This window comes from Anneissia japonica, unplaced genomic scaffold, assembly GCF_011630105.1.
Source record: "Anneissia japonica isolate Jap-2015-1 unplaced genomic scaffold, ASM1163010v1 scaffold288194_len294098_cov161, whole genome shotgun sequence".
Taxonomy (NCBI): domain Eukaryota; kingdom Metazoa; phylum Echinodermata; class Crinoidea; order Comatulida; family Comatulidae; genus Anneissia; species Anneissia japonica.
Window position 1 is genome coordinate 210603 of NW_022756127.1, and position 15229 is coordinate 225831.

Below are 15229 nucleotides of genomic sequence, written 5' to 3' on the forward strand. Positions count from 1 at the left end.
AATACTAGCAACGGAAAATATCATGTCGGCCGTTTTTATGTGTGATATGTGGAACACAAAAAATCAAATTTCAGTCTTATTTTACATTTTTTTCATTCTTAGGAATGTCTAAATTCAGTTAAACTAGCAATTCCGTATTATATTTATAAATCTTTATAACATTATACAAAAATTAGATTTTTCTTAAAAATTGAAATTTTGCCGGGAATGGGGCTTTAAATACTTCTTACACAATTTTAAAAATAAGATAAGAAGACTACTTTTTCCAATACAGGATTTAGAACGTAAATGTTTATTGTGAAACAAACATTTTAATGCTACTATGTAATGTTATCTCTAAAAATATAACTGGGATAAAATTAGCAATACCCACTAGGTGACTGTACAAAACACAGAACTTGCACATTATGAGTTCGCTAAATACCAGTATTAAAATATGGAGGTATGTAAAAGGTCTTTGCTTAAAAGAGAAATATTGCAAATAATATTTTAGTTATTGCAGAAATGAAGAAACAATACTAAATAGGAACTGACAGCCCTACATTTTACTTTTTTACCAAAATAACTTAAATGTTAAGTTCCAATGGAAATATATAGAGTTAGGGCAAGGAAAAATGTTATTATATTTACAAGTTACAGAACCAAATATGTAAATATACTTGCACAGTAATATTGAAAAAAAAAACCAGACATAATTATAATGCTACAAATGTACATGTTTAAGAACCAGTTTATGTAAAAAAACAATAGCACGGTGAAAATAAACAATAATTTAAGAGCTGTCTTGGTTTAAATGAGATATATTGAGAAAAAATAATAAATATATATTATTATGAATAATGTCAGTTAATTCTGACGAAGCGTGAAAACATTACCAAGTATATTTCCTTGCTAGCCTAGCTAGCCTAGGCCCTGGCCTATGCTAGTTCGATTACAAAATAAATAATAAAATCGTTCGCAAATAATAGGCCTCATAGGCTATGACCCTACCCTACCTAGCAACGCTAGACCTAGGTCCTAGCCCGAAAAAGTACACCGGTCCCGCCGCCAGGCAGTATCATGAGCATGTGGTGAAAACAAGGGTGAATTTTCTAACTTCTTAAATTTCGTGAATTCTTCGTTGCTGGCCTTGAAGCAAAAAAATCGGTTATCCTTTCTCGGTGCTTCATCCTCCTAGGCTATTTTTGGCGTGTCGCATATCCTCGATCCCAGAAAAATAAAAAATGTCGAGCGCCCAAACTTTTGTGATGATGTCGTGCCAAAGTAAATAAACTCCGGAGCACGCGATTGGTCAAATAGCGTAGGCAACAAACCTCTCATTCATTTTTAAGTCTTGCTGGTTACGTCATTCAGCTGGCTGCAGCTATGTTTTGATTTCTACGATCGGACTACGATCGATAGCGACAAAAATACTCCCATTTTCTAATAAATTGCACTATTTTGGAAACAGGGGATAATTTTCTGGCTGAGGGGTTCACTGGCAAAAGGGGGTTCGCTGAAAAAGGGGGTTCGCCCCCACCCCTAAAAACCCCCCTGCCTACGGGCCTGCATCACCACAATTGGCTCATGGACGGTCTAATTCTCAAGAAAAAAAAATCAGATCTGTTTTAAAAATACTTCTGAAATTAGAGGAGAATGCATTTCAAGGATCTAGGGGAAAATATTTTCAGGGGCATGCCCCTCTAGGGGTAGGAATTTTAATAGAACTTACAAGTCCCATGCTTGCAAATTCATAAAAATTGGAATCTAATTGAAACTCAAATGATGCTCAGATTGAAAATAGACAATAATATTGTTAATTGATGGGTCACGTCTTGTTGGTGATTGATAAAAACAGAAAGTTTGATTTCTGTAGTTTCTCTAGTATGATATAGGTTTTTTACACACAATTTTACACCAGGGTTTCCCCGGTCAGAAGCCCAGCCATCCCAAGATATGTTAGAATGAGTTGTCCAGCCAATTTTTATTACAATACTTTCAGCAAAAAAAAAATAAAATCAAAGACTGGCTTTGAATTGGCATGTATTGAAAAGTTGCTGTTTGATTGGCGGTGCCTGCTACAGGTGAACATGTCAGGTTGAAAAGGGTCATATTGTTTTTGAATTGAAAAAAGGATTCCCTGGGTATGCCTGTGTACAGTACTTTTAAAAATGGTGTGTTCAAGGAAGCTAGGCTCTTACCAGGAGTAACTTTGGTGAATACAGTACAGTGGAGGGAAAGATCATGACACTGTCTCAGGGCATGAAACATTCGTGAGTTTGATCCATTCCTGTTAGAATTACACATACACACACTTTAACACAAAACTGTAAAGTAAAAATAGTTGAACAAAAACATGAGAACAAGAATTTATCTTTGCTTATGTTTAACATTATTTATAAATAGCATTTGTTTTCTAACAAGGCCATTGACAAAAATGTTGTTAAAATTTTTCTGACATATTAATAATTTAAAATTCCAAACCAAATTTCTGACACGTTCATTCCAAACCTACACATAATAGTGTAGGTGTTTTGGTGGATTCACGCTGAATACAAATTTTGCATCAGAAAGGCTACCAAACCGATCAGAAAACCGTAGCAGTACCATATTTTCACGTATAAAGACGAGATTTAAAATGGCAAATTACAACAAATAAACAGGACTCTGTCTTATGCGCATCACATACAAATTTTTTATTTTTTAATCATGTTTGGTTTACAGAGTATGTGCTGGTTGTCCGTAACATTCAAATTGACTACTGAAATGATGCTGCTAACTGTATGAATGAACACAATTTTAAATGCGGGGAAATAAAGTTTTCATAAAATTTAAAAGGCCCATAATGGTATCACTTTAAGATTAGCCCCCTTTTGGACATCTCTGGATTCGACCTGTATTGTAGTAATAAACTAACTGGGTATACACTGTACACAATAACACTAGACTGGATTTTACAGTACTTTAAAGCCCTAAAATAGAAAAAGATGCAGGCATTAATCTATTATAACCGTGGAGAAATATTGGCATAAATGAAGAATGATTTTTTTAAATAAATTTGAAATAATTCCAATGAAATAATGTATTTCACAATTGTCAATACTAGCAACGGAAAATACTGTATCAGGTTGGACATTTTTTTGGATGATAACAGAACCTAAATCAAGGAAAGGCTAGACCTAGCTGCTAGGCTAATGTTTCTTCGCAGGCCTATCGCAAAATCAAACATAACAAATTTATCTTGTATTTTTTGTGTGAAACAACAAAACAACAAAAAAATCAAATTTCAGTGTTATTTTACATTTTTTTTTCATGTTTAGGAATGTCTAAATTTAGTTAAACTAGCAATTTCGTATTATATTTATAAATCTTTATAACTAATTTTTCTTAAGAACTGAAATTTTGCCGGGAATGGGGCTTTAAGTGTTGAGTGATTTACTTAGTAATTATCCAATATCAACTTTTAAATTACATCCAATGTTAGTACAGCATCTTCCTGACTTTGTATCATTATTTAATCCAAACAAGTGAAATATATTGGGTTGAATTAAACATTAGCAGCACTCAAAGTCAACTAAAGAATGCTGTTCATCCATTTCACTGCCAATTGAATAATATTTTTGATGTGCATCGGAACATACCGTTAGCAAATGGGACTTCTAATAATTATAGTTGAGGACATGCACTGCTGTATATAGTATCCTGTTGTATTTTCAATTTCAAATATTTCATCCTGTAGCAGAGAGTTACTATATTAAGTTCTGACTAACTGATTGCTATCACGTAATAATTCTGTCTGTTTTTTAACATTTGTTTACATTTCTTAGCCCTTAACATATATACATTATGGTTTATGTCAATAATACTGAATAAAAGACGAAAGTCAGTCATCATTCATGTTCAAAGGTAAAGTATTCATAATGCACTCAAAAGTGTACGTTGGAATCTTCCATATATATCTAGGTGATTTATTAGAATTTGTGTAGCATCAAGTGTAGAACTAACATCACCTTCTGGTATAATTTTCATCTGGCTATCCTAATCTTATAATGGATTTTTCAGTTTTGAATCCTGTTAGTTGGGTGTATCATTTGAATTTATATACTGTACAAGGCTGCTTCCAATCGGAATGGAAGAATTTAAACATGAATGCACAAGCTTAATAGATGCAATTGTTACGTTGATTTTCGTCTTTTGTTCACAGATCATGCCAACTAATGAAGACTCGTGGATGAATAACAAATTTAATGAACAGATGGTAATTACTGGGAAATGCTGAGTGAACAATATTCCGATTATAGGTGGCTGTGGTGTAGGTTTTCTGGTGTGAGCTGGTGAAACATTGGGGTGATTATGGCGTTCGATGATGACATTATCAAGAAGAAGACTCCACTGAAAGTCCTAAACAAAAGTCCAAATTATTTCAGACGAAATACCTCAAGTCAGCCACAGAAACGAAGTGCGTCAGCTGTAGAACAACTATTCGAAGGTAGGGGAGAGAATAAACTTGTAACAAGTGGAGAGAATCATATCGGTTCTAATGTATTGAGCCATAGACTTGAATATTACAATAAAAATAAAAAAGGTCTTCTCGATGGCAGCAAAGGAGTGCCCAATGAAGATGACAGGCATAAACAAATTCGGGATGATACTTGTATATTTGAGGCAACACGAAGGAGCAGGAGATCTGAAGAGCAACGGGAAAGGATGAAACGTGCTAGGAGTGTTGAAAGGCCTAATGTGAAACCAAGATTTGTTCTGACATTGTTTCCATCGGATGAATCTTTAGATGAAAGTACTAATGATCCTAGCGAACAAAGTAAAGGAGATAGTTTTAATGACATTCCAACGGGAAGGGTTCTGAACCGGATAAGTTTCTTCTCGAAAACTGACAGAAATGTTTCCAAGAATTCAAGTGCAATTAAATATCAAGACCTTCAAAAGGTACCCTCTCAAACACCTTGCAAAATTGAGAATTATAGCTCCAAGCCTCATACCCACCCGGAGAAACCACCAAAACCACCGAAACCAACAAGTATAAAAATGAGCCATGGTAAAGAAAACCAAAAAGGGGCTAGCAATATCACATCTAAGGGAATTCAAATCCAAGAAGAATCAATCAAATTGGGCTCTCAACATGTTGGACAGAAAAATAATGCTTACATTAGCTCTCAAGAAAATAACAATTCATTTGATGCTGTCAATCAAGAAAAGCATGTTACTAGAAGAATCATAGAGGCAAAACCTCTTTTATCCCATGGTAGCACCAACACCATGCCATCAAATAGTGAAGGATTACAGCAGAAAGCAGACATCGGAAGACCTGTCAGAGACAAAAGTAAAGTTGTTATTGGAGTGACTTCCACTGAGCTTTTAAAACCGAAAAAGTTAGACATCGAAAGTGGTGTTGGCAACAGTTTACTTAGTAGTGCAATGAACAGGTTGGCAAATAATGAGAGCAATGCAATCCCTGCAGTATCCATTGGCATTTCCCATAATATGGATAAGCCCAGTTGTGCTGAAAGACTCGGTGTTGGGGTCCAAACACATAAGCAAAAGAGTGATGGTGAACAAAAGATGGTCATGAGTCGTAGTTTCCACCATTTTCCTTCAGGAGGAACCATCACTGATAAGAAGAGAGCGGACTCATCTGAACTGTCCACTAAAGCAGCTTTTGGTTCCAGAAGTTCTGAAGGATTTGTCAAGAAGCATGTACGACAAAGATCAGCACCTGATGCGAACATCAGAGCATGGTTGAAACAGGAAACCTCTCCACAAATGACTACAGATATTTCTAAGGTCTCTAGGAAAGATGATAACCGCATACAAGTTATATCACAACACAACTCGATTCACTACAAACAAAATTCAAATCCTGAAGTGTGGGAGAGCAATTTAGATGTCAATTCTAAGCATGAAGTCATATCATGTGCCAAGAAGCTTGGTGTTCAGACCAGTGAAACACGATTCTTACGACATTTGAGGCCTGAGAAACAAGAACCAAAGGCAATTGTTAAGCCTCAGGATCCATCAATTGTGATGGCAAAACCAGCAATTCCAAAAAAGCCCAGTAAAAAGTTAATCGTTAAGAAGCAGCTTAACGACAGTGTATTAAGGAAGGTAGAACATAAAGATGATTTAAAATCTACACATTTAATTTTAAAGAAGAAAAGCAAAGCAGGTCAGCCTCTCCAACCTAAGGACTTACAAAATCAAAGGAATGACTCTGAAAGGACTGGAATCAAATTAGCAGCTGATACAAAATCCTACAATAAAGGAGAAGAATACACAAACACACATGGACAGGCTATGGGCCTGGATGGAATGGCATCCAGTGTAAAAAATGAAGATCAAATCAAAATATCTGTTCATGGTAATGAAATATCTATATATAAGCATGATGAAGCGCATATTAGCGCAATTCCAAAGCTTTCATTTGGACCAAGCGCTCATCCTTTTACCAAGAAGTATAAGCCTGTAATATTTCACCCCAGGAAAAAGTCTTCCATTTCATCAGATAGTGTTTGCTCAGAAATATCCAAATTGAATGTTGAAAATGATAAACAGATGGAGAATTTAAAACAATTACAAAGGGTAGGACGTGAACAGAAAGAGACATCAGTAGATATGTTGAATCATATGCAAAGCAAGTTTCATTCCAGCAGGTCAACAACCTCCCCAGTACAGGAGATTCAGACAGCTGTGAAATCAATTGGTGATATTGATGATGGATATGATATTGGTAGAAAGATGTTGAGGTCAAATCCGGGTAACATGCTTGGGGCTAATGAGCTAAAATCCAATCAACTTAATTATGTTATGAACCCTGTAAAGATACCTCATGAACAAAATTGTAGTGAATACCAACAAAATCATGGCCAGCCTACTCAAGTTTTTAATGAATATTCATTATCCGGGTCTGAGGTAAATCAGCTAAGCAGTAAAAGTAAGTCATCCATGAAACCACTTACTGCTGGTCTCAGACATAGACCTTATGAATATTCATTATCTGTGAGCACTGATTGGACAGAAAAGGGCTACAAGCAATTCGGTAGTGTGGCTCCTCCCACAAGAAGTCAAGCAAATCCTGAATGTTTAACTGAAAGGACAGATGATTGGAGGACTCCATCTCATGAATATTTATCAGCAACCAGTAAGCCATCTGCTAGGAATTTACTGGTATTTGATACTGTTAATGTTCTTTCAAGTGTGAATCAGGAAGGAAGGATAGAGCAAAGCCCATCCAGAGGCCAGGGCTGTACTTCAACTGCTGAAGTTTCTAGGCCTATCTATTCTGCCTACCCATACCAGCATAAAAAGTCCTATAGTTCTATAAGCCAGACTGAATACGAACAAGAAATCAAGATGGACCGTTTTTTCCGTCCCGTTGTTAAGCGTGTCAACAGTTGGAATGATCATGTTTCTAGGGAGCGAAGAAGGGAAAAGGACTCCAAAGAACTTTATAAGAAAGCACTTAAAGAAAATAAACAAAAACTTCTGAATCAACAATATAAAAAAAGTTCAACTTCAGGGAGAGAAAAACAGGACAGTAAGTTTCCCAGTCAAGATGGTGAGAGCAATGTGCAATTTTGTAACACAAGGAATGTTGATAATACACCCACCGCTAAGGAATTACTAATCATTCGGACTGAAGGAATGAAGACATACAGAAAACCCAATGAAGGAAACAATAATGGTAAAATATCACATCAAGAAAAAAATATTGTAGAAGCGGGGGTAATTGAGGTTGAAAATTCTTTCGTTAGTAGAATTAAACCTCAGCAAAGTAATGCTAACTACAATCAGAACCTGCAGTGTAATGAACAGTCTGGAAAAATATCGACTGAAAATGAACTTCGAACGCGGCAAGCCAGTGTAGGTGAAGTTCATGAGGCATTAGCGAAATTGAATTCATCTAAAAACTCACCGCCAATTATGTGCAGTTTTTCAAGCCCCAGTGTTACCTCTCGTAGTGTTGCAACTTCAGACATTAGTCGTGAGGTTTCAACTTGTACACCAACATTCCACCAGAAAGATGGTCCTGATTCTGTTTTTATATCGGATGATAAGCCTGCTGAAGAAATGTCCACAGATACTTTAGTCGAAGCTACATTAAAATCTGTTTTACAACGTGAGGAACAATCTGCAATGAAAGTTAGAAGAAACTCAAAGGAATTATTTGAAAAACGGAATATGGTATTAAAGATGGAAAAACCACAATATTTAGACTCAAAAATTGAGGAGAAACCTAACACAAATATTGAAACAGGTAGTCATTATAACTCTTTGAAACGGAAACAGCACCTTAGGAGAAGAAATTCTTGGGGTTCGTCCTCAGATGTAAGTGTCCCGCAAACTCCTTCATCTCGGCGGAACTCACTCTCCGAATTGGACACGTTTTTTGAGCAGATGGGACTTGATGATAACATCCTAGTCACCGTGCAATCTGAACATGAACTTGATGACGTATTCCATACAATGTACATGGAAGCGCTCAACGATGACAATCAAGACGCTGACTCGGATGTTATGTCGGAAGGCAGTCGCGTCAGTGAGAGTGGATTGACCAAGAAACTGAAGAAAATTCCTGACAACACTTCATCGATTATTACACGCAACGCCAAAGTCATAAAATGGCTGTGTCAGTGTAAAAAAGCAAAGACTCAACTTTGAAACAGTCACACATTTTTTTAGGTAAGCTATATTTTAAATATCTCTCATATTTTAGTTTTTTTCGATCGTTACTCAAAGATTCATTAAGTGCAGTTTTTGATGGATGAATATTAATTTTAGAATTGCATTTTCATTGAGAAAAGTTTCAACATTTCCGAACAGTTGTACTGCATTCTACATTATTCTTAGAAAACTCAAGGTACTGCACATTCTCCATAAAATAGTTTAATCAACAGCCAAATACAGTTTATTTTATGGTAAAGTTTTATTCATGTTTTTAATACTGGTATTTGTGGAACAACAATGTTATTTCAGCCTATTTTTTTTTTTTTTTTTTGGAGGGGGATTGGGGTTGTCATCAGTCACCGTGCCCAATCCAGGGTAGTGTAACATTGCAAGGTTGAATTGAAGGTCTTATACCATATACAGTAGGTTGTACTTGAATGTCTACTTAATTTTAATTTTATTAAAATAAATTATGTATATAAACATTTGAGACATACTACAGTACTGTTTAATAAAAAATCTATCACTTTGGTTTGATGTAAAAATGCTGCACAACAAAGTTGTCCATATGACATTATACATTACAAGATTTCACTAGCGATTCTCATATTGGTAGTTAAAACTGACCAGTGGAAACAAAACTGAGTCAGTCTTAGTTGACTGGCACTAAACAATAAAAACTAAAAACAACATGAAAGTGGTATATATCTCAACTGACATGCTATAACGCTGACCAAAATATTCTATGAATGAAATAGATCACGTTCTGGTTGTAAAACATAGTATGGTATAGTAGTTTATTTATGTAAATATACTGGTAGAAATTGATTATAATGCTTGTAAATCATCTTGTATTGTTTCTTTTCATGGGTATTTAGGTCAGGAATATTGTAATATAAGTAAACGATCGGAGTACACATAAATTGATCATCAATAGGGAAGACATATGTCTGTACTGAGTAGTAGTTAGTCCATATTTTTTCTGTATCAACGTTGTTTTGGACATTTCCACTTGGTTGAAATTTTGGAATGTTAAGTGTGCTGAATCAATTCAGATTTTAATGACACTGTATACTGTACCCTCCTTTTGCAAAATTCTGTATTATTATCTATTTTGAAATGAAAAGCAGCACAATTGTTAGGCAGAGCATCTGCCCACTGTTCTGTGTTCTATTGTGTGTATCGTAGACAGAGTCAAGCAACTGTGTATTTTTTGTTTAGTGAATCCTTATAATAGGAGTGATACTAGTAATGCTCGTGGCTATGCCAATGACATGTTCCAAACCAACTTTTAAGTACTGTACTGTATGTGTACAGGTTTGTGATGGTGGTTAGGAGTGTGTTCCCGTTTAGCTAGGAACTCTGTCCATAATACAGGAAATCAGTAATCTCCGATGAAAGTCACATTACAACTGAAGGATCATGTAACTTCCCCTCTTTATCGTTATTTAGTTAGTGGTGGAGCGAGGGGTTGTTAGCCCAGTGTTGTTTTACATTTAATATGATAGTTTCTTATATCAATTATCATGTAGTAGTACAGTATTTGGTAATTTGCATTTTTTTTTAGAATACAATTTAGATGAAAATATTCCCTTGTTCTGAATACATTTTATTAATAATTTCTCCCCAAAGCTTTTCATCGGCCTTTTCATTTAGATTTGATAGGTTTTCTACATTTTAACATAAAAAAACAAATGTCTAATTTCCATTTAATGTTTGGTAAGTAAAATTTATGTGCTTTCAGATAGGGAAAAAAGAGTTAAAGAAGTATTGAAGCATTAGGATTGAAGGAGGGGCCCAGCCACCTCCTCTGACGCCCTAAATTTTTGAACATTAAAAACAAATTATGAGAAAAAAAAAGAAAATATTATACTAAAGTTTAAGTCAGATACTGTAATAATAGTGCCATTTTCAGCCATTCCTTGATCTGCCACTGTGAAGTATAAAAGAATATTACTAATGAGAAATAATTAAATCATAAGGTGAATGAATACCTGTACATGAATTAATTTATAATTATGATTAAATAATTGAATGGACAGCCCAAAATAGAAATAAGTGAATGCATGAATTTTTTAGTTTTTTGACAGAGTGAATTTATTATGTATTTTATTCATATTTGTTGGCTTTTTGTGAGTTCAGTATGTACCGTTATGTATTACTGTAAGTTATTTATTTTAAACTTATAAATTATATCGTTTATTTATCCTTAAATGAAATAAATTGTATTTATTTTATTTTCTCATTTTTTAGTTGTTTTATGATCAACTAGCACTTAGGCTTGACAATTTTATTATAAATAAATGATAATGTAAATTAACACTAATGGAAAGCAAAGCAAATTTACTAAACCCATAAACCATTTTAATGTTTGATATCTTTCTTGGTTTATACTGTAGTCATTTTTAACAGTATTTTTTTTTTTAATAAAAGCTAAAAAAAATGAAACAATGGACAGGATATTGACAGTTTTTTTATCAGATGAGAAAAGGGAAATACATGATTGGAGACAGGTAAAATTAATTGGGAATTGCATCCTGAATATCAGAGGTCGTTTGATATCTGTGCAACTAAAGAACAGTCCTCAGACTCGGCCATGAGAAATCATTTTCTTTTGCTATTGGAATTTATCCGTTATGATTTTGGTTTTGCCAATTCAATCCTTGAAAATATTTTTAGGAGAATGTACTGTAATGATTCTTCTCATTGATTAAAATTAACATAAAAACAATTTATTAATGAACTGTAGGCCTACATGTAGTTCTTGATTCAATTTCCAATGCTTATCACAAGGTGTGTTCATATATCATTCTTGATTATGAGATCTACTTGACTAATTTTCGCTCCTTTTTATTTCTTATTCTTTGTGTAGATGATTGCATTTGCTATGTAAATCAGTTTGTTGTTCATTTCCTCTGAGCCGTTTTAGATGTCCTTTTTTTAGTTTTTTTCCCAGCCTTGGTGCATAGACTTTAGAGAGAGAATGGACAATCATGCATTGTTTCTAAACAAGGAAGTTTACTTATATCTTCTAAAGAAACCTTGTTGAGGACTGTTTCCAAAGACATAATCTTGATATTAATTTCCTCTACTGACAGGGTGTGGCTTGTTGGTAGAAAGGTGGCCGAATTTGAAATTTCGCCTATTATATATACTGTTCTAACTTTTATTCCTTACACCTTTCAAATACCTTATAAAATAATTTAAAAATTCTTGAAAAAAAGTTTAACATAAACAGAGAAATGCAGAAAATATAACTTTTTTTATAAATTGTGTGCATTTTGAAATACAGTTAAATTGATAATACTGTAATAGATTAATTTTTCCTTCTGCAATTTTTATATTCAGTTGGTCTGTGCATGGGCATGGTCTGTGCAATTATCATTCATATCCGAAATTGTATTTTTTATTTCTTGTTAGTTTTATGATAATTGTTCGATCAATGTTTTGCTTGTGTACCGAACAGCAGTATATTGCAGTGATGCATACAACAGAAGGCTAATGATATATTATCCATAATTGTGTTTAATGCAATAAATCATATATAATTAGGCATGCACAGAATGCAGTATGGCCTGTCATAATCCTAGCTTCACTCCATTTTAAGCCATATTGTAGACAAAAGTCTAGGCCTATATCAGATTTATCCATTGTACTGTACTGTAATACTTATGTATGTATGGCTGAGTGCCACTGAATACCTGACTGTATACAGTGTGATTGAAAGGTCATAATCTGAATACTGTAGTTTCACTGCCTGGAAAGCAAGGAGGTATAAAAGTCAGGTTTGTGACTGAAAGCAGAGCATATTTTGGTGTCTCTTGCCCCTATTTTAGAATCACCATTGGGCACCAGACCACCTCAGTGCATTCCTAAATGCCTGAAACAATACCTGTAGGGTTAGGTTAGACACACTTTGGAATGTTTTCACGAAGCCTGGATTTTTTTTTTTTTTTTAAGGGAACACCCTTCTGAATTAATACATTCCTAATTTGTTGTGACAACAAAATCAGCACTCAGTCAATCAAATCAGGATTCAGTCAATCAAATTAGCACTCCGTCAATCAAGAAGCTGACTGCACCCCTGCTAGCATTCTAAAGCAAATCCTGATTTAACCAACTGAAAATTAAATATTTATTCAGCAGAGTGTTTATGAATTAATTTAATAAATAGTGTTATTAAGTGCACTATGATGTTTTTGTGATTTCCAATCTTGGTTGATAATTTAATATCAATGAACATGGACTTGGGCAATGGAACACTCTTTATCAATTATGATAATTACGTTGTAATGATCCGAGTTCTGTAATAGACTGTTTTTGTTTTTTTTTTGTGGTGACAAGCTTTTGTATTATCTACAAACTGTTCAAAATTCATTATCAGAATAATATTTTAAATATAATTATTATTACCCAGGACATTTGAATTTTGTAATAATTCAAGAAGACGTGTAGCATCTAATCTAATTTGATATTATTGTATGAATACATGGATTACAAAGAATTCACTCTTTTTTTTTTACCATTTTATTTATTATTATTTTGAAATGTGTTGCCTTTGAATTATGTATTGCCTTTGAATTATGTATTGCATTCAAATAAAAAGATAATGGGATAGAAGAAAAGAGCTCATCTTCAAATTATCCTAATCCAAGGCATTATGATGCTGTCGCTAAATTTGGATGAAGTAATACATTTGCGACAAAGTAACGTCATAAGCATGCCCAAAGTTGGTAATTTTCAGAAATGAAATAACGTACTGTAAGAACACAAAACAGTTCCAAAATTATTTTAAATTGGTAAATTTCACCTGTAAAATTTACTGTAGACTAGATGCTTTAGTTCATGATTATGTCATGATTATGACATTATGTCCCAACTTTTGATTTGCTTCAACCAAAGTTCTGCGTTTTAATCCGGATCTTTTGACCTGCCTCTGATTTTTTTATTTGTAAATTTTTCCAAAATATCTTTAGCCTAATGCTGTACTGGCATTTTAAAACAGGAAACTAAAAAAAATTAATTATGAAACGCTATTAAACAAGGTGTTTTTTTATTTTCCCTAATCTACAGTACAGATCACCAAACATCTAGATGTTTACATTTTTGATAGGCTTCGATGGATAGATGACGCTTGATTTCTCTACGAGTAAATTCATCATTTAAATTTGTGTCAGTTACTGAGTACTGAACTGATTTTCCAAGGTTCACCATGCTGTATGATCCAAAAATTAAACTGTCTGTTGTTAGTAATAATAACTTGTCTATGTGAACTTCCTAAGGTTCACATTTTTTCCAGTACCATATGTGATTTTAACTTGTCTAGTGAACTTGATGTTGTCTGGATCGAAGTCATGAGTTACAGATTATTTCTTGTCATGTTGTGAACCATGATCCTAATTAAATACACCTACATTATTGTGATTAATTGAACTCCAGATGTAGTAAAGGGGATGTACTTAATACACCTTTGCCATATTTTTCATTCTGTGTATTTTTTTTAAATATATTCCTCAACCTGGTGTAATTAGTTTGAAGATGATGTTTGTTAGCAATTTATCATTCAGTGTTTTCATCAGTACCAATATTAAAATTCTTCTACAATAGTAAACTGACAATACTGTAGCTATTGTAATCAAATATAGAAGAAACAAATATAATAATGGAAAAATAAAGTAAGGTACTGAATTGTTTATGCATCTCAAGATAAGAGAACCAAAAGATGAAAAAGTGCATTGCACTACCTTAATTTTCAGAACATGTTCAATGTTAAACATCAGTATCCCAATAACACCAGAAATAAAAATCATTGTATTAAAAAATTGGATGATCATAGACAATAGCGTCACTTTGTGAACTCAATTGGTCCCAGTGGATGTCAGATTATGATGTTGGCCGTCGAATATTCCAATTCTAGCGAATCCATTAGCTGATGAACTAAAGACACTAAATCCAAACTAAGCATATTCACATGGATTTTCTAAGCGTTCTGATTTGTTTTTCGTGTATTTATTTAAATTTTTGTTGTACGTGTCATGGGAATTCAGAGAATAGGCCTATTATTTATCAGGCTAGGCCTACAAAAGGAGTTAATTTTGTGTTGATCAAGTTGATCAATATACATTTAACCCCTCTTTTGTCTCTAAAATCTAGAATATTTTAATTCTTTGGTGAAAATTATAAAACCCCAGATTAGTGATCTTTTAACAAATTTGAGGTTTACTAGTTTCGGTTCAGTTCTTTTTATTTTTACCACTGTTTTTTAAAATATGTAATGGAAGTCTTTGATAGTATTGTGTGCTTTAATTGTTTGAATAACTCAAGCAGTTTGTGAATCTGTTTGATTCCCGGATCTGAACAATGGTGCTGTAAGGAAAACCACGAAGCTACAAACCAAAACCTTTTGAAGTGTAACAGATATGGATGCTATACTTGTGTAATGACCTTGCGTTGGATTTGGCCTGACCCTGGTCATGGCCGCTAGGAGTACAGTACTGTAGCCTGCAGCTAGACAGGTGAGGAGGTGCTTACTACCAGGATTAAGTAATGGTCGTAATCACATTAGGCCTGC

General features: G+C 33.9%; 1 protein-coding gene across 3 annotated transcripts in view; it reads left to right on the forward strand.

The window, feature by feature from the left end:
• LOC117124106 overlaps nt 1-15229 on the forward strand; it is a 34848-nt gene that overhangs the window by 3355 nt on the left and 16264 nt on the right. For 2 of the 3 annotated variants that reach the window (XM_033270246.1, XM_033270247.1), the window contains exon 2: nt 4184-8673. In XM_033270246.1, coding sequence (XP_033126137.1) covers nt 4333-8652 — 4320 coding nt within the window. In that variant the 5' untranslated portion in view covers nt 4184-4332 and the 3' untranslated portion in view covers nt 8653-8673. Of the gene's footprint in view, nt 1-4183; nt 8674-13731; nt 15174-15229 lie in introns of all 3 variants that reach the window. The other variant, XR_004447927.1, reaches the window with a different exon arrangement.